Source organism: Mus caroli, chromosome 12 (assembly GCF_900094665.2).
Source record: "Mus caroli chromosome 12, CAROLI_EIJ_v1.1, whole genome shotgun sequence".
In the NCBI taxonomy this organism is placed as follows: Eukaryota; Metazoa; Chordata; class Mammalia; order Rodentia; family Muridae; genus Mus; species Mus caroli.
In genome coordinates this window covers 21,457,429-21,477,428 of record NC_034581.1, presented here as the reverse complement: position 1 = coordinate 21,477,428, position 20,000 = coordinate 21,457,429, and the positions used below count along the sequence as shown (strand labels likewise).

Below are 20,000 nucleotides of genomic sequence, written 5' to 3'. Positions count from 1 at the left end.
TCAGCTTAGAGGCAGCGCATCGGAGATGCATCTCATTCTCCCATGTGGGTCCTGAGAATCAAACCCAGGCCATCAGGCTTGGCAGCAAGCACCTTTACCCACTGAGCCATCTCATTGGCCTTGCTGTGATCTTCTTATTTCTAGTATCTATCCCGATTGCCTAAGCGGTCTCCTTGCTGTCTGAGGGTGATCACTGCTCTCAAGCATTTATTCTTTTGGTTGTACTTCATTGTGAGTTGGCTTTTTAGGGTCTTACTGTACCCTAGCTGGCCTAGAACTTGCTATGTAGACCATGCTGGTCTCAAACCTATGACCACCCTCCTGCCTCTGTGTCCCATTGGGATTGTCATTGGGATTATAAACTTAGTCTACACTCAGCTTCTCTAGGCAAATGACTGCATTAAGGCACCAGTATAACTTGAGAAGAATCAGTAGGTTTGGCTATCTGGGACAAGCATAGTAAGAAATGCCTTTAAGACACATAAAAATAGCTTAGTCAGGAGTCCTACTACCCAAGACTGTATCTGATAACCCAAACCCAGTGACATCACTCACTCAAGGTAACCAGATGCAGGCCTAGAACCCCATGATGTCCCCTGGACAGTATACAAGCAGAGACCAAGAGCAACGCTCCGCACACCTGTAGAGACCCCACCTTGATCTGCCCTGTGGCTAGAGTCTCACCTAGGGTCCTGACTTAAATCAGAGCCTTCTGTTAGATACTGTACCTGACCTTCAGCTGAGATGTGAGCAGACCTGGGTAGACAGGCTTACGACCATAGTTGTGAACTTTGTGTGATGACCCTCAGCACAATAAGATAAAACTTTTGTTATCCACTTTCTTACTGGTAACACTATCTAAATATAGGCAGGCTGTTTCTCAAGTGCAGATCTCTAAGTGAGATTTTACAGCTATCATCATGGCCCAGTCCATTTCATCTCAGACACATTGCTGGACATTTCACAGCTGCTGTTGAAAGAGGCTCTTCTTCTTTTTTTCCTAGTACGTCTTTAAATTATTTCCAACAGAAAGAGATACTAAGCATTTCCGACTTTTCTTGTATCGCGTTTCTAAAGCTGAGGCGAGACCTCACGACTTCAGTGGCTTTCTAACTTTTCTGCAACTAGAAACTTCTAATAATAGGACAGTCTTTTATCATAAGAAATCCCGAACCTAACATTATACAAGCATCTGTACGTATATACACACACACTCACCCACTCTCTCTCACCCTCCCTCTTCCCCCCCTTCACTCTCCCACTTCATCTTAGTTCTTCTAGTCTCATTCAAGAGATGAAAATGTAATTCCTCAGCAAGAGCCCAGGCCTCCCTTTCTTGTGCTTCCTCCAGACACTCACACTTTGAAGAGCAATGACACCTGTCCTAATCTACCGGATGGCCCTTCTTCTACCCCCTGCTGTCCCCTCCCCCTGTCCCTCATCAGGGAGCACTGGCCTATAGGCTGTTCTTTTCTAGGATGTCCACTTTAAAAAGAGGAGAAGGAGAGGGCAGAATGGGGTAAAGGGTCATGGGAAGGGGGTTACCAGGAAGGGGGCAGTGAGCAGGACATAATGTGAAAAGTGAACAGGTGAAAGAAAGAAAGAAAGAAAGAAAGAAAGAAAGAAAGAAAGAAAGAAAGAAAGAAAGAAAGAAAGAAAGAAAGAAAGAGAGAGAGAACAAGTTCTTTGGCTGCGAGCTGCCCGGGGAAGCTTGCTTCACTTAGCTCAATTCTGCATCCAATCTCTATTAGTTTACTACTACTCGTGGTCAAATGCTTCCTCCAGTGGTTAAAAATGATTCTCTTAACTGGGATTATTATAAACAGGTGGTCTACCTTAAAAATGCTACACTGTTTTTTTTTCTATAAACATTTAAAATTATACAGAAATATTTATCAATTTCAACAAAATACTGCTGAAGTCACATCATAAATAACTTTGAAAGAAATCATTACCCTACCCTCTCCCTCCCCGATCTGGCCCATTACTCCCCATCCTCCTTCCTCACAGCCCATGAGGCAGAGGCTCCCTCCCCAATGGACTGTAATGCAAGAATAAACCTTTATGTTAATCCACCGTGAAGGCAGTTGTTTTGACAACAGCCTATGAGTAGCTAGCCTAGAAAGATGTTATGTAAAGGGAGTAGAAACTAGCAAAGGTTTGGAGTAGCAGATAAGGGAGGTGAAACAGTAACAGCTGTGAGGGTCCCGTGAGGTGAGGTCCGAGTCCCAAAGATGTCTACTAATACTGACCCACAAGGGTCTAAAACCTAATCAGTTTGGTTATGTTAAAGTACTAGAGTTAAAAAGAGAGAGAAAGGAACTTCTCTTTATATGGAGTGAATAGAGACACCCAGACTGGAGGATTCAGGGTTCTCACTGCTTGACACCCCTGGGACCTGCAGACAGAACCTGGGTGCTGGGATCCATAGCTCAGGTGAATATTTACTGTCTGGCATGGTCAGCTTTCAGTGGCTATTCTTAGCATGGGTTTGCTTTCTAGAGACTCTGATCGGTTGGTTCATAGCTGGTTCCCAGCCTCACCCCACCATGGTGACAACATGGGAGCTGGGCCACTTCCTCCGATTCACAGTGAGCCCACTATGTGCTGATGCTGTAGGAACATCTGTTGTTTAGAGATGAGCTGCTGCTCTGCTCCCCATCCCTGCACTCCTCTTCCGCCCAGTGTTTCTCTATCTTTCCTCTTTCTTTCTTTCTTTCTTCTTTCTTTCTTTCTTTCTTTCTTTCTTTCTTTCTTTCTTTCTTTCTTTCTTTCTTCTTTTACATATGTCATCTGTTTTGGCTTGGTTTTGTTTCTTATTTTGGGACACAACCTGCTTTCATTCGAGCTTATTTTTAAAATCAATATAATAAAATCTACCTTACTCTCATAAGGGAGGAAAAGACACTCTATCCTTTAAAATTCTCCCTTTTACAGGTAATTTTTCTCAAATAACTTGGCCAATTTCTATCACCAGAAATATGATTTCTTTTCTAACTTGCTTATCTTCAAATTGTATGTTTTATGCATTTTGATACTTCCCAGATAGCTCAAGACTGGAAAAGGCAACCCCTCTCCTTCAGTGGAGAAACCTACGGGGTGTGAGATAAAGTGTGAAGTGTCCTGATGCCCACCTGAACCCCGCACGGCAGGACCCGTATGGCAGGACCCATGTTTCTTTACAAAGACAGGAGCTGGTACTGCACCTATCTATCTCCCAGAGCTCCTTTGGCTTCCTTACAGGATAAGGGAGCTGCTCAGTGCCAAGGGGGAAATGCATTCTCTCTGAAGAAACAAAAGCCAGAAGTGAGTTCCACTACTCCCTGGAGGGAGGGGAGGAGGGAGGGAAGGAGAGAAAGGAAGGAAAGAGAGGGCTAAATAGAGAGAAAGTACCTGGTGGAGGGGGGTGGCCTTCAATACTTATAAATGCTTGCAAAAATTCCTATTAGATAAAAAACTACTTTCAATCCCACAATGCCATGTTAAGAGTCTAACTGCTCTATATTTAGAACGTTTATATAAGGCAATTTAAAAGCTCAGGTTATCTCTGTGACTTATTCAGTATTACAAATGTTTAACAGCTTTCCATTGGAAGTACTAAATGAAATTATAGTCTGTATTTTTAACCACTATGTTAGAATAGATAAAAGAGGTCACTGAATCAAGTTTTAATCTTACCCTGAAAAATCAGCAGAATATTGTCCATAATCAAAGATATAGACTCTAGTAATCTGACACACTGAGAGGTATCCCAAAGCAAACACAAAGCAACATCTGCAAAACAAAGATAAGCCGCATTAGTGGGGATGCTCATCTTCTTAACGGTACATTGTCAAGAAATGCACTACTTCACATGGTTCAACAATCAAATAGTAAGTCTACCCTACAAATAATGGGTTATGAGAACTCTTTCCTAATATGGGGGACAAACTGAAGATAAAACTGACCACGGCTGCTCTTCAATCTTATTCTGAAAGACAGACAGACACACACACACAAAATTAAGACAAGTGAAAGCCATGAACATAAAAAATGTGATTACTGGTGACAGCTTTAATTTCTCAGTCCCTGCTTCCATATACATTACACGATTCTTAGCTAGATTTCCCCCATTTATGTCATACATGTGTGCATGCTTTTGCATGTGTGCAGACACTAGTGTGTTCGAGTGCTTAGAGACACTAAAATCAGTGCTGGAGTCATCTTCCCCCACCCTTCTTCCTTCCTTCCTCATCGTGGCATGGTCCCTCCATCACATCCACACCTCACACCGATATGGCTAGTCTTGCAAGCCAGCTTGGTCTGGGATTCCCTGCCTGCTGTGGCTGAATTTTAGGTGAGCCAATACCATGCCCACACAGTATTTATGGGTTCTGGGGAATGTGACTTCTGGCCTTATGCTTTCTAGCAATTTAATTTGATTTTTTAAAAATATGCCCTTAGCAGTCTAAAATCATGACCTTTATAGTGAGTAGATGAGGGGCTCTCACCTACAACCAGTTAGTGACTTTAATAAACTTAAAGATGCGAGATGGAACTACAACTAAACACAGTGTGGAAAATAAATTTACTCATCAATGAAAAAAAAAAAAAGAAAGAAAACAAAAACATATCCTAGAGGATGTAACACCACACGGGACAAAGGCTGCAATGGCAGCTCTCACTCTCAGGAAACAGATGCACTACAACCAAAAAGCAGGGCTGGAGAGAGGAAGCTAGGCCTTCATCTCATGGGGAAACAACTCTAGATGGATTAAATAGTCAAATATGAAACCATAACAAGCGGGAATTGTGACTAAATGGTCAGATGCAGCTCTCAAACCGGAGGGTTTTCTAAACACTCGTTCCAGAAGCAATCAAAGGGAAAAGTTATCTTTTTAGCTAAACTTAGTCTTAAGCTTCTCGTGTAGGTGAATGGGTGGCTTTATAACTTACTTCTTTAAAGCTATGAAAACAGGAAAAGGGGTGGGGGGAACTGGGTGTAGTGGCAAGTCCATTTAATGTCAGCTTGCAGGAACAGAAGGCAAATGAGTCTCTGTGAACTCGGAGTTCAGACTGGTCTAACTAGCAAGTTCCAGGACAATCAGGGTTAAATAGAGACCCTGTCTCGAAAGAAAGAAAGAAAGAAAGAAAGAAAGAAAGAAAGAAAGAAAGAAAGAAAGAAAGAAAGAAGAGAAGAGAGGGAAGGAGGGAGGAGTTGAAAAAAAAAGAGAAAAAATTATTGCATGCTAAAGTCAGCACTTATTTGCGATATTATTTCATAAATTCAAGTAGGAGTTGGTACAGGAAGGTTAGCAGTGATAATTAAGCACCACAGTGACAAGTCACAACGCTACACGTGCATTTGCTAAAACGTAAGTGCGGCCTGGTGCCAGTTCTTGGGAGGCTGAGGCCTGTTTTCAAGTTCAGAGGCCCACCTTTACTAGAGAATAAGTTCAAGACCAGCCTGGGCCATTTGGTAAGACACATTTACAAAATAAAGAGTAAAAAAAAAAGTGGCAGGGACCCAGCTCAGCGCAGGGCACTTGCTTACTAAGCATGCGCAAGATCCTGGGCTCGGTATGACTCAGTAAGGAGGAAAAAATAATTCAATGAGGCAAAAATCTCGTAGTACCCTGAGGGAAAAAGACACTTCCTTAACATGAAAAAGTCTAAATTCGGGCTGGGAAGGTTGCTTGCAGGTACCCGGAACTCAGGAGAAATGCCAAGCAGAAAGGCACAGCCTGTAAGCCTGGCAACCAGGGAGACAGAGACAAGAGGCCCTCTGGAGCTCAGTGGACAAGCAGGCTGGCTATCTGACTTAGTGAGTTCCAGATTTTGTGAGGAACTGCATCTCAAAAAGTTAGGCTTCGAAGGCAAACACAACAGACACGGCAGCCTGAGATCTGTCCCCAGAAAAGGTGTAAGAGAGCCAGCTTCACAACAGTGTCCTCTGATTTCCACCCGTGCAGTGTGGCATGACTACCCACCACACAGCTCTCAGACACACGAACAACGGCAACAACAATGTGAAAAAGGAAGACACAAGATATTGACCTCTGGCGTCACATGCACACTCGTGTTTCTGCACACATATATGTACATACCATGCACACACGTGCACACACAGACACACACACACACACACACCTTCTCAGCCCTAAGATAGCAGTGACTCATAAAGGAAGAACAAGCAACCTCAGAAGCACAGCACCAACCTCCCTGTAGATCTGAAGACTCGATAATGATAAATTCTGCTCCCGTTAAATCCATGTCTAACTTTACCATCCCAACTGCAATCCTACCAAGGCTAACCGACTGAACTTCAGGGGCTTCTGGCCAACTAATGAAACACAAGATGCTGAAGCCCTGTCCCATTCTAACACAGGAAAGAATATGCCGTGGGGATTTAGATTGTAGCATTTGTTTCAAAAATAGATCAAAAGATTATCCAAACAAGAGACAGTTGAAAAAGACTCACTGTACAACTGAGTGTCTGATTATAATAACACCAGCAATATTAAACCAGGGGTGAGAGGAATGGGGTTCAGCGAAGTGAGACAATAGCTTGTTTCAGAGACAGTTCCCCAGGGCACACACACACACACACATACACATGAAACACCAACCAGTCAAAATATGAAAAGATCTAAATGTAAAAAGATCACGAAGAGTCATACAACAAGCTAAAAGAGAATACCTGGAGTCACATGTTATTCTCCTGGGTAACCACAGGAGCATAAAATTCACAGATGCCCCGAAGAGTCTCCTACAGGCATACCAGAGAGTTCCATACGACAGATTGCAAAGTATTAGATGATAATATAACATACTAGATTAATGTCCCTAACAGAGAACTCCCAAGCAGTAAGAAACAGATTAAAAATTCAAGTGGAAAATAGATAAGAATGCCAATGAACAAATTATATAAGAAAAAAAAAAGTAACCAATGGCTTATTTAGAAAAATAAATGAGACTCGGTCGAGTGGTCACCAGAGATAACTTGAAACTCAGCAGGATGGAGACTGTGCATGTTCAACACAGATGGGCTAAAACAGTTAACACTCAGGCTACACAGGAGACTCAGCTCTCAACTGGTTTTGCATCTGTTTGTCTATTAGTCAGTCAATTAATCATCTGTCTGTATGTCTGCCTATTGTATGGGAGGATCATGAAAACCACTGTACTGGCTGGTTTTGTGTGTCAACTTGACACAGATGGAGTTATCACAGAGAAAGGAGCTTCAGTTGAGGAAATGCCTCCATGAGATCCAACTGTAAGGCATTTTCTCAATTAGTGATCAAGGGGGAAAGGCCCCTTGTGGGTGGGACCATCCCTGGGCTGGTAGTCTTGGGTTCTATAAGAGAGTAGGCTGAGCAAGCCAGAGGAGGCAAGCCAGTAAAGAACATCCCTCCATGGCCTCTGCATCAGCTCCTGCTCCCTGACCTGTTTGAGTTCCAGTCCTGACTTCCTTTGGTGATGAACAGCAGCATGGAAGTGTAAGCCGAATAAACCCTTTCCTCCCCAACTTGCTTCTTGGTCATGGTGTTTGTGCAGGAATAGAAACCCTGACTAAGACAACCACTGTGGAAGTCTTGAGATTATAGGACACAGCCCTACTCCCAATTTCTTCCCTGTTGAGGCTGCTACCTCAGCATCCTGTCAACTGACCTACACCCCAGCCTGAAGAATGGAATTTCTTAAATCATTTAAGTAGGTATTTTTGCAGCATAGATTAGTGTGTGCATATGTGTGTGTGTGTGTGTATTTATTTCTTTGAACTGACAATCCCACTTTCTTACTTTACTCAGTACACTTAGGACAAAGTTGTGGGTCTGCAGTATAATGGAAATATTACACAATGGTACAATACTAAGCAATTCTACCCAACGCTACATTTAGAGATTTCATTTCCTGCCTAATTAGGGTGGAAGTATTTGTGTGGCAGAAACTGATAAGTAAGATAAATCTGGTCATTAAAATCAAATCATCCATTTTAGCCTTTAAGGAAAAAAATCCATTCAATGTCTGGTTTTATAAATACATTTTTATTTGGCCCTGCCCTGCCCATTTTTGTACCACAATGGCTGTTCTTGTCTTACAGCAGCCATAGAAGCCTAAAATAATTACTATCTCATCTTGTTAGAGAAAACGTTCACTGACCCTAATTTAGGATTAAATTGTAGGTGAAGATAGTAATAATTCAAGTTGTTTTAATTAAAAGAGTCAAGATGTCAGCCATTGTGAAGCAGGACATCACCACCACTATTTCATTAGCATACACATCAGCCAGAGCTCACCTCCGAGTGACATTAGTTCATCAATAACGCAAGCAGCTACTTTACTGACCTGGGTTTAATTACAAATCAATCTGTAGTCAGTGCTGTCAAACCACAGCTGCTTGCAATCACAGGCTAGCTATGAACGTTTCGGCACTACTCAATGACAGCGTCTCATGGGAACTGTGCACACAAAGTTTACAAGGAAGTGTATCAGTCATGTCATTATTTGTAAATTATTTACTACATATCCACCCCATCCATCCATTTTAAAATAAGTACACATGGCATTATCAGCATCTAAAAGGAACTGGTTGATTCCAGCCCCTGATCCAGATACCAACATCCACCTGACACCACCAGGTCCCTCACATAATGGCACAGTAGCTCCACAGAAGCCTCCCTCCTTTCCTGGTACTCTTTAACCATCCTGTAACAGGTTACTTTTGGTGGCCAACACAAGGGAGATAGTATATAAGCAGACTGTGTTTAAGGAATAATTAGTCTGTGTTTGTTCAACATAGACGCCATGTTTTTCTAATGTTTTCTGCCCACAGTGCTGAACCCACAGACGTGGAAACTACAGAGGGAAGGCCAACTGCCTGCTTTCTATACATCGTTCCCAGAAAGCTAGTTAGTTGGGAAACATGGGCTAGTGCTGGTGACCCACATGCACTTCCTCTTGGAAAGTGGCTAATCTAAGGGCAACTTGCTGTGACAACTGAAGACAAAGAATAAATAACTTGTGACCCCTTTTTTTATCGGTTATACTTTCACATGCTGGCTTTGGATATGTTAGGGGAGATGAACTTTATTTCTAAGGTTGGTTATGGTTTAGTTTTTAAACTGACTGTTGGGTAGTTTAAAGTGACATCCATACGTTTCTTTATACAGCTGTACTGTGTTATATGTCTTCCTAGAGAAAAGCAGGGCTGGTGCTAAGCGGGCAGTGTGGCTTCTCTTCAGCCCCGCACACGGGTGTGATGGAGCTCAGAACAAGAGCCTCTGTTCTCCTGGTGTCGCTGGGCTGGTGACGGACTCTGGATAGCCTGGCCTCAAGAAGAAGATCCTAGGTGGGTGTTGGTGGTTTTTTTCCCCTGTTATATGCAACTGATTTACAGTAGTCAAATGCCTGCTGTCACCTTTCCCTTTGAGATAGACTGTAGGAACTGTGTTGGGGAAAGCCTTTGATTTCTCAAGTTCACACATCAGCAGAGAAGGCACACAATCGTATTTTAAACGATCCAGTTAATGTATGAGCACCACTGACTATCTCTCCAAAGAGGAACATAGATGCAAATAAAATTCAGACTAGATTCAAATCAGAGTGCTGTCACACTGCCTGTATGATCTCTCGAGCATGGACTTCTCACTCCGGGCCAGTACCTAGGGACTCTACCCAGAGCTTCTGTCCTCCTAAGACTGATTAGCTGTGAGGAGACATGCAACTCAGACACGTCGATGAAGCATGACAGAGGATTTGGACAGCTTTACCTCATCCCTCAAGTGTGACATCTGCTGCTGGCATATCTGAAAGTACAGCAGCCAATCTTTGCTTATAAGGAGTCAGCCTGGACAGTCAACATGCTGAGGTAGGAAGGCATGAGATTAACTAGAACTTGAGGGTCTGGCACTCCAAAGATGGCATCACTGAATTAGCTAAAGGAAAAGCTCCACTTCTGGCTTTGAGCGATCAGACTTTCTCCACTTTTCTGGTCACAGCACGGTGCACTGAGCTGGGGTTTCTGTTCTTTGCAGCCAACAGCATCCTGGCTCAGGATTCATACTATCAAAATTAAGTTAAGGGGCTGGTGAGCTGGCTCGGTCAGTACAATATTGTGACACAAGTATGACAGGTGGTCAAAATCCAGGTAGAAGTCAGGCGGGGTGGCACGCATCTGTAACTCCAGCACCGGGATGGGAAATAACAAGCTAGTTATTTCTCAACTGAGAAAATGTTCCATATGACCTGACTGCAGGGCATTTTCCTAATTAGTGATTAATAGGGGAAGGCCCAGCACATTGTGGGTGGGGCCATCCCTGGGCTGGTGGTCCTGGGTTCTATAAGAAAGCAAGCTGACTGGCTGGAGAGATGGCTCAGCAGTTAAGAGCACTGACTGTTCTCCCTGAGATCCTGAGTTCAATTCCCAGCAACCACATGGTGGCCCACAACCATCTGTAATGGGATCTGTTGCCCTCTTCCGGGGTGTCTGAAGACAGCTATAGTGTACTCATATACATAAAATAAATCTTAAAAAAAAAAAGCAGGTTGAGCAAATTATGGGGAGCAAGCCAGCAAGTTGCAGCTCTCCATGACCTCTGCACCAGCTCCTGCCTCCAGATTCCTGCCTTCTTTGAGTTCCTGTCCTGGCTTCTTTCAATGATGAACAGTGATGTGGAAGTATAAGCCAATAAGCCCTTTCCTCCTCAACTTTTTGTTGTTGTTGTTCATGGTGTTTCATTGCAGCCATAGAGACCCTAACAAAGACAGCACCCAACACCGAGCTCTGGCTTCATAAGCACATGCATGCACACTCCCTCCCAACCACATATACACAATAGGTCAGTAGCTTCTGAAGCGTGCAAGAACAGAATGCTTTCTTACCACATTTCAGATGTCTATTCATTATAAATAGAAAGTGTTGAGGGGACAACACAGTACTGAAGGACTATGGGAATTAATGAACTGGCAAAGCTGAGGAGGCTGGCATAGAATTTCCAGGTGGAAAGCAGGTTACTGTCATCGTAGGGCTGAAAATCACGGTGGAATGAAAACAGAAAGTCGCAATAGTATTTGTATTATCCTGTGAAATCAAATTGGAGGGACTGCTTACTGAGCTTCTCAAACACAGATCTGAGTAGCAGTCCGTTCATTTTACCTGTGTGATCTTTACAATGCTGCAACCCCTTGGAGACCTGGTTTCATACCTACAGAAGGTAGATGGCTGGGGATTCTGCCTACTCTGACCTCCTTACTGCAACACATGTGCACGATAAACCTGAGCATCCAATACTTGCTTATACTGTTCTTTGTCCCCTTCAGTCCATATTTCCTAGAGCTGTATTTGCTCATGTGATTTCGTTCCAATAGTTTATGTATTCTCTGACAGAAGAAACAGAAACCCTTATCACCTGCTTCCATAACCAAGACCATGTGGTACTGGTGTAAGAAATCCATGTATAGAAAAGTGGACCTGGAAGGGAAGTCATGTACCTGTGGTGCTATAGTTTGTACCTGAAGTGTTCTTCAAAGGCCCCTGTGTTTGCTTTGGGTCCTACAGCATCCATAAGAGGAGAGGGTAGAAGCTTTAAAAGGTGGAGCCCCGCAAGAGGTCTTTGAGAGTGTGCCTTGAAGGAGATAGGGGGACCCTGCAGAGACCCTGGCAATATCTCCTCCCACCTCCTGACAAGCAAACAGCTTTCCTATATCATGTCCCAACACCACAATATGTTTGCCACCTTCCATTTGTTACAGAAACAAAAAGCTGATGGACTATACCATGAATTGTAAACACTGCTTTTCCCCTACTGACGCATTTATAGGACACAAAGCAGGTCATGGCATGAAACTTAAAAACTGAAAAACTGACTTTATCAAAAATTTAAAGTTCTCTCCTGTGAGTCATCACTAAGTAAAAGGAAGGCAGGTCAGAGAATGTAGGAACATATCCACAATTATCTAGCTGACAAAGGGCTGGTAAAACAACATACAGAGTGGATGAACGATAACAAAAGCAACCAACCGTGGAAAGATTTGGATAGAATAACCCCCTAAAATTATATAATTAGACAATTAGCACAAGAAAACATTGCTGGCACAAGTACTAAGGCAAAGCTATAGTGAACATTACAACATAACTGTCAGCATAAAAAGAGGGGACATCACCTATTGTTGGGGAATGGGGTACAGTTCACTGGGGCAACGTGGGATTTCCAATGCCTTTGGTTCTATCCCCAGCACAAGGAATTAAAGCACAGGGAAGCCTCTTTGGGGGCTGGAGAAATGGCTCAGTGGTTAAGAGCACTGGCTGCTCTTCCAGAGGTCCTGAGTTCAATTCCCAGAAACCATATGGCGGCTCACAACCATCTGTAATGGGATAGGATGCCCTCTTCTGGTGTGTCTAAAGTCAGCTAGTGTACTCATATAAATAAAGTAAATTTTTAAGAAAGGAAGGAAGGAAGGAAGGCAGGAAGGCAGGAAGGCAGGAAGGCAGGAAGGAAGGCAGGCAGGCAGGCAGGCAGTCTCTTTGGTCTTTATTTTATCAAAGGAGAAAAGGGACTACCTGCAAATAGAAAAGTTTCCAGACAAGGGGACAAGGAATGGCAATGTGCATGCATGTGTGCGACAGAATATATTACCATCAGAGTAGGTTATTGGCATGAATGAAAGGTCATAATGCAACTTATATGTTGTACAACTAGCATATGCTTGTCTTGTCTTTGCTAGGTGGCTACTGCTGTGATCAAACATGGTCAAAAGCAGGCTGGGGAAGAAGGGGTTTATTTGGCTTACACTTCCATATCTTAGTCCACCACTGAAGGATGGTGCCCTCTTAAATGTTAGGACAGGAACTCAAACGGCAGGAACCTGGAGGCAGGAGCTGATACCGAGGTCACAGAGGAGTGTGCTTACTGGCTTGTTCCCCATGGCTTGCTTCAGCCTGCTTTCTTATAGAACTCAGGATCATCAACCCAAGGACAGCACCACCCCATCAATCACTAGTTAGTTACAAAAATACCCTTCAGGCTTGCCTACAACATGATCTTATGGAGATGTTGTCTCAGTTGAGGTTTCCTCCTCTAAGATGACTTAGCCTCTGTCAAGTTGACACAAAACTGTTCAAGGCAATGCTGATGGTATTCAGAAGAAAAAGCCTTAAATAATGTGTTAATGCAAGCATAAAGCAAGAGGTTCTCCCAAACTCTGTAGTGAAGGACAAGGCTCTTTCTCTCTCTCCCTCTCCCTCTCTCTCTCTCCTCCTCCTCTTCTTTTTCTAACCTCTGGCAACTTCTTACATGGGATTAAAATACTTAATCCCATGCCTTAGCAGTTCTTCTCCTAGATATTTACATAAACATACAAAAACACATCTACAAAAACTTGTATAGGAATGTTTTAGAAGTTTGAATCCCAAAATAGCTCAAAATTTGAACAGGCTAAGTTCATTAATAAGTGAAATGATGCAGAATTGTAGTATGTTCAAACCACACACTGCTAGCTAGAAAAGAAAGGAATCATTTTTTTTTCTTAGTTATTAAATTTATTTAAGTGTACATGTGTGTGTGCATATATGTGCAGGTCAGAGGACAATTGTGGGCTTGAGTCTTTCCTTCCATCCTATATTATAAATGCAGGTGAAATATTCCATCCTGTAGGGAAAGCTCATTAAGCTCTGAAAGTAAACAACTCAATAATTTCAGGAAGTCCCTGAAACTGACCAGATTCACTAAATAAGCAATAAGGACTGCTGAGAGACACATGGAGAATGCTGGGTGGGTTTGGGTGTTAGAGCTGTCTTTGGTCACTTCTGTTCCTGTAGAGATGCCTCATTCAAATTCCTTTAAGTTACCTCAATAAAACTCATTGGTTCACCACAATAGACTTGGAAAGATCTATCAGTGGTTCCCTATCTGGGACAAATAGACATTTGTTCATGTCTCTCCAGGACTAGTGTCACACAGAATATGACACAGTTTCTATGACATTCTAGATTAGGCAGAGCTACTCTAAGTGATGGAGAATGGGTTGTTGGTTTCAGAGGATGGATGGATTGACTACATGAGGGTATGATGGGGCTTCTTCAGCAAAAGAGAAATGCCCTTTATCTAGGGGTGGGAGGCAGTTAAACAGATCTATATATGCACACCCATACTCCTGGAACAGGTAACTTGCTTTAGATAAACTATACCTAAGTAAAGCAAATTAAAATGACTTGGAAATAATCAAACTCTATTAGGTGCCTCTACAGCCATTCCCAAACTTAAGGTCTAAGGTCCCAGTGTGCTTCTTTTCTCTGTGTCCACCACTTGCCTTCAAGAGAAATTCAACAGTCCCAGGATCTTAAATGCCTACTCCATTATAACAGTGCCCACTTTCTGCCTCTAGCCTGGACATGTCTCAGGCATCCAAGATCAAGACAACCAATTGCCCAACATCTCAACTTGGCTGTCTAATGAGCACTGAACCAGTAACTAAGCATCCTAGTTTACCAGTTTACCAGTTCTCTTCTGCATCCTAGTTTACCAGTTTACCAGTTCTCTTCTCCAAATGAGAGAGGCAGGGGCGGGGTTGATTCATCTTTCAGGGCTTTGTCAGTGCTATGTAAGCAACTACTATCACAGCTTCATCTCCAGCCTCAAAGGTCACTAATGTTTAACTACCAATCCAGGCCCATGCTTTAAATCTCCTCACCTCACATCACTCCTGCCTGCATACACACCTATCTTCAAACCACACCCTGAATTGAGTGCTTTCCTACCTGGCACACGTGCCCACCACAACCATCATAGAATTGGCTAGTCTCTCTTCCTCCATTCTCTCCCCCTGACTGATTGTCCAACAGCACTGGAGGGTGCTTGGAACTTAATCTAACACCTTTCCCCAGCACCTTAGAACTTTGATGATTCTTTAATTACTCCCCAGAAGCTATTTAAAAAACAAAAAACAAAAAACTTTTACTCTGCTTTTAAAAAATGAATGATAAACACTTACATGGATTTTCATTTTTTATTCCAACCAAAGAACACAGAATTGGTATTTTACAGTTTCCCTGTCGGGGCACACATGGTGAGTAGTTGATTTAAAGGATTCATGTGCCCACATGCTATTCCAGATGGGGTCCCCCATTAGGATGATAGAAGACAGATGCTGAACTACTTGCCTCTGTATTCATCAAAGCTGAAAAAACAGTAAACTGAGGGACTGGGGAAACAAGGGACTTGGTACCCACATCAGGTCAGTTGGTAACAGCTAAATCAGGTCTCTGTGGTGACTATAATGAGTCAGAGTTCCCTCTCTGAAGCTTAGGTGGGCTTGGAACTCATTCACTATGTAGCCAGACTGGTCTTGAACTCATGTTGATCCTTTCTCCCTGGTCTCCAAGTACTGGGTGGGATTACAGGTGTGATCCACCATTCTCCATAGGGATTATGAGGTGGGTAAAGCAGGAGGCTTCTGGGACCTCTGAGAGCAGCCTGGCTAATACTCTACCACACATTACCACTCAGACAGAAGCCTGAACTGAAGCATCTGCAGGCAGGCACTGCCAGGTCCGTCGCAGCTCCCAGCTGGTGCAATTTCTGCATTAATTTGTTCCATTCCACCTTAAAGATAATTGTGGTCTTGTGGAATCGCTTCTTGCTGAGCCATGCTGAATCCCGCTTGTCTCCTCTCTCTGTACTCACCAGAGCTGCCCAGTGGAAACAGTGCAGGCAATGGAAGCCAACTCAGCTGAATCTGCTGCTGGCTGACACAAGCCTTCCACACAAGGTCAAGTTTATTCTGCTTGGCGGCTCTAAAGCCTACCGTTCCCCTCTCAGCACACACTCGAACATTCTAGACATGCAATGAGACTAAAGAGACACCTCTAAAGTCGTGTTTCACACTTGCACCTCAAGGCCAGTCCTTTCCAAATCTATTCTGATATGGGCTGTCATTCACTTCTATTTTTAGGACATGATACTTCAAAATAAAACTAGAAACCTCTCAGCCTAGCAAGCTCTTCTACTTCAACTTTTTTCTTTCTTTCTTTTTTTCTTTTTCCTTTCTGAAAACCAGTTTTGCTATGTTGCTCAAATGCCACTTGGACTCGGAGATTCTCCTGCCTCGACCTCACAAGCAGCTGGAACTACACACACAACTCTAATGGCCTTGGAACTGCCTACCCATTTGAAGAGCAGTAAGAATTATCCCCACACTACAAATGAACAAAACTGCCAACACTGATGCAGGGGAGAGTGCAGGAGTAGTGTGGGGATACCTTGGATTTAGCCCCAAATACAGTGAGACAGTTCCTAAAAAACTCAGTAACTGGCAACATCTTAAGGACAGGCCTTTGGGCTGGAGAGACAGCTCCACGGTTAAGAACAGGTGTTGTGGAGTTGGGGATTTAGCTCAGTGGTAGAGTGCTTGCCTAGCAAGTGCAAGGCCCTGGGTTCGGTCCTAGCTCTGGAAAACAAAACAAAACAAAAAAACAAAAACACAGGTGTTGCTCTTGCAAAAGATCCTGTTTGATTCCCAGTACCTATCCAGTAGTTCACAAGCAAACATAACTCCAGTTCTAGGGTTCCCTTCACAGGCATCAAGTGCATATACTGGTGCACAGACACACATGCAAGCAAAACATTCACACATAAACTAAAATGAATATATCTAGAAAATTGCTAAAAAGCAGTTAATGGCAATAATTGGAAATAAGTAGCACCTAAACTGTCTACTTGCCAAAGTGCTAAATATTCACTGTGTAAAATATTTCAATGTAACATATGCTAGAAAAAAAGACAATTTGATGTTCCATATAGGTAAGAACAAGAGAAGAGAACAAGCCACAATAAGTCTAATAAAACCAGAGATCTAGAAAAGAGGCTTGTTTTAAAAGTACCCACGTTTCCTTCTTAAAGAATATGTTCAGTCAAGTCTGTCCGCTTTACTAAATGATCGTGTGCAAGGTAATGTGAAGAACTCTTTTTCCATGTGATAGCATCTGAGAATGTGGCCTCAAGTACATGCTGTGACTCTAAAACCAACACTGCAAAGGGAGCCTGCCTTTTGTGCATTCTCATCCATGCTTTTAGAAAAATCATGTATGCACATAGTTTACAAGCTAAAGTTCACACCTGGCCCATTGTGACAGATGCGGACTGCTCCTACAGCTGGCTCACACTCCCTGAGCAGGAATTCTGCTCTGCCGGCCAACGGTCCATTTCACCTAGTGTTCAAAACCACACAGATCTAAATAAACTGCCTATCTCCACTGGAGTACCAGCCTCTCTGGGATGCCACCACCTGCAAGCAGAGTTTCAGCCACCCTGACATCACCAAGCCTCCCGTGAGTCTACAACCTCCACCCTGATGCTCTTCCACTGGGTTTAGAAGAAAACACAGTATTTGTACTTTTCTATGTAATCTTCTAGACTGCAACAGCAATCTGGCCTTAAAACCACTATCCTAGTATCAAACTTTTGAAATCTCTCTGCTAATCTAGGATGCCATTCTAACAATACATTTACATATCTGGTAAAACTGTAAGAAGTGTAGAATTGAACACGTTTTGTTTTATGCATTGTGTGGTGACACTCTGATGTAGAATCTATACAGGACTCAGTGACTGATGGTTCTCTGCTCATCCACAGGAGAACCAACTCTCCAGGTGTGGTCTCTCAGTACCACGTGCACACTTACATGAATAAACAGGACAACTCTCCGGGCTTGCTCTCTCAGTACCACGTGCACACTTACATGAATAAACAGGACAACTCTCCGGGCTTGCTCTCTCAGTACCACGTGCACATTTACATGAATAAACAGGACAACTCTCCAGGTGTAGTCTCTCAGTAACACATGCACACTTACATGAATAAACAGGACACCTCTCCAGGTGTAGTCTCTCAGTAACACATGCACACTTACATGAATAAACAGGACACCCTTATTTGAAGTTTGAATTCCTCCCCAAAGTTCATTTGTTTTGAGTGTCACTGTAACACAAACACAAACTCATCTTTTACAGGGGGATGAAGAAGACACAGAAGAAAGGACACCCTCCCCTTTAATAACTTGGAATCAAGTCAGACACCACTGATAAGCAGACATGGTGGGCATTGGGGGTCCCTACATCTAAAAGTTGGCCCCCTGGGCCCCATATCCACAGTGTGTTCTATCCAAAATGTCCTTATCGCATGTTGTAATCTGTATTCTCGGATGTTCCTCTTGTGTCCATATCCTCTGCTTGGCTGAGCTCGGCCCAGACCTCAGATGTCTCAGATGTACCAGAGTATCTGGAACGGAGACGGCGTTCTGGTACATGCCTGAACAGACTCGCACACATGAGACTGAGCGCAGGGGTCAGTCAGAAGCAGAACATAGTCAGAGAAACTTCTGGAGATCTGAAAAGGAGAGAAAGGCCCCTTCCAGGATGACAACCAGGCAGCTCCAACAGTGCAGGGGACAGAACAGACAGTGGCCCGGGGAAGCTCAGGGCTTCAAGCTAAGAGCCAGAGACTCATGTGCTCCCGGTGACTTCTACCTCATGACAGCTGGGACCGACCGGCACAGGAAGGAGGCTTAGTTGGCACAATGGCATTCAGGGTTCCTGAAAGTGTTTGCAGGGGAGCACTTGCAAAGATCATCGTGGAAGAAGTACTATGGGAAAGTTTCCAGGAGACTAACAAACATGTACTTGTGCGTATGCTGAATGGTGAGAGACACAAGTCAGAATAGCTCTGCAAGTAGAAGACCAATAGGCTCCAAGGACAAACTTAAAAAAAAAAAAAAAATCTCCAGACTGAAACCAAGGCAAGGTTGCAAGGTTGAAAATCTAGAGTCTGAAGCTAATGTCAGAGACTAACAGGCTAGATTGCACAGTAGCAAAATTACAGTTATGAAGTAGTAACAAAAATCATTTTATTGCTGGAGGTCACCAGAGCATGAGGGGCTGCATTAAAGGGTTACAGCATTAGGAAGGGTGAGAACCCCCCACTTCTCTCACCTTTGAGAGTGTTCTCCTCTGCAATGGTCTCTCTGGTCACTGTCCACTCTTCCCTTTGAGTTTATGGAACACATTTACCTGCTTTCTACCTTATACTCTGCGTGTCTCCTCTGACATCTCTTAATGGAGACCCAAACAGGAGTCTAGTGACATCAATAAAGACGTCAGAACTGGAGTAAAGACATGGCTAGCTGCTGGCTTGACTTCTTACACTCAGCCCTAAGTATTTCCTTTCTTTAAGGCCTTTACCCTGAACAGCAGAGAAGCTGGTCAACTGGATATAAACACTCCCGAGTCTCCCTTACAGGACTCTCAACCTTCAGCTGGCCCCATGGAGGTTTCGTGAGGACACTGCTTCTCCTTCTCCTTCCACAGACTTCAATGGCATCTTCCTGATAGTTAAAACTGAACAATTCCTCTCTTTTCTCCACCTCCTTCTTCAGTCACCGTGGGCCTGCCATAGGGACAGACCCTGTCTGCCTCCCTCTACTCCACATCTGTTCCTCTTATAGCTCTTGGTACGCTCCTTTCCCTGGCATCCTCCCAGAATTCACTTAGTGGCTTCCCAGCCACTAGTCTAACCTTTCCACTGGGAAGCCTCGCCACTCAGAGCAGTGAGAACAGCTTGGCAAAACTTACTTTTCCCTTCAACTCCCTGACAGGCTCCCTATGCACTGAGAACTGCATGGCCCAGCCTCCTCTTAGGCTCACGCTACCACCCTCCTTGTTCATCACACCCCAGCAAGCCTGGTCCTTTCTCAGGTCCCTAAACAGAACACCTGACTCAAGTGTACCCTCTGCATGCCCTCCCCACACATACCCCCAAGGGTTGTTGCCATGGTTCCTTGGACAGCTGACTCATCTCACCCCTCAGCTCTCAAGCCATTTCAAAGACAGCCCCTCCTGGGACCGCTGAAGTGACTTCGCTCAGTTGTTTGCTGGCCCATGGGTCTGTCTTCAACAGTTAATGACACTCCCTTCAACACCAAGTCTGACTGTAGCATCAGAGAGGTGCCTGGATCCTGAACAAGCACTT

The 20,000-nt window shown here is 43.7% G+C and overlaps 1 protein-coding gene across 7 annotated transcripts in view; it reads right to left on the bottom strand.

The window, feature by feature from the left end:
* Positions 1-20,000, bottom strand: part of Mboat2 (membrane bound O-acyltransferase domain containing 2) — a 132,544-nt gene that overhangs the window by 36,043 nt on the left and 76,501 nt on the right. For 6 of the 7 annotated variants that reach the window (XM_029484759.1, XM_029484754.1, XM_021179002.2 and 3 more), the window contains one exon: positions 3,679-3,774. The exons of the other annotated variant lie outside the window; for it this stretch is intronic. In XM_029484759.1, coding sequence (XP_029340619.1) covers positions 3,679-3,774 — 96 coding nt within the window. The remainder of the gene's footprint in view (positions 1-3,678; positions 3,775-20,000) is intronic. 7 annotated transcript variants of the gene reach the window in all.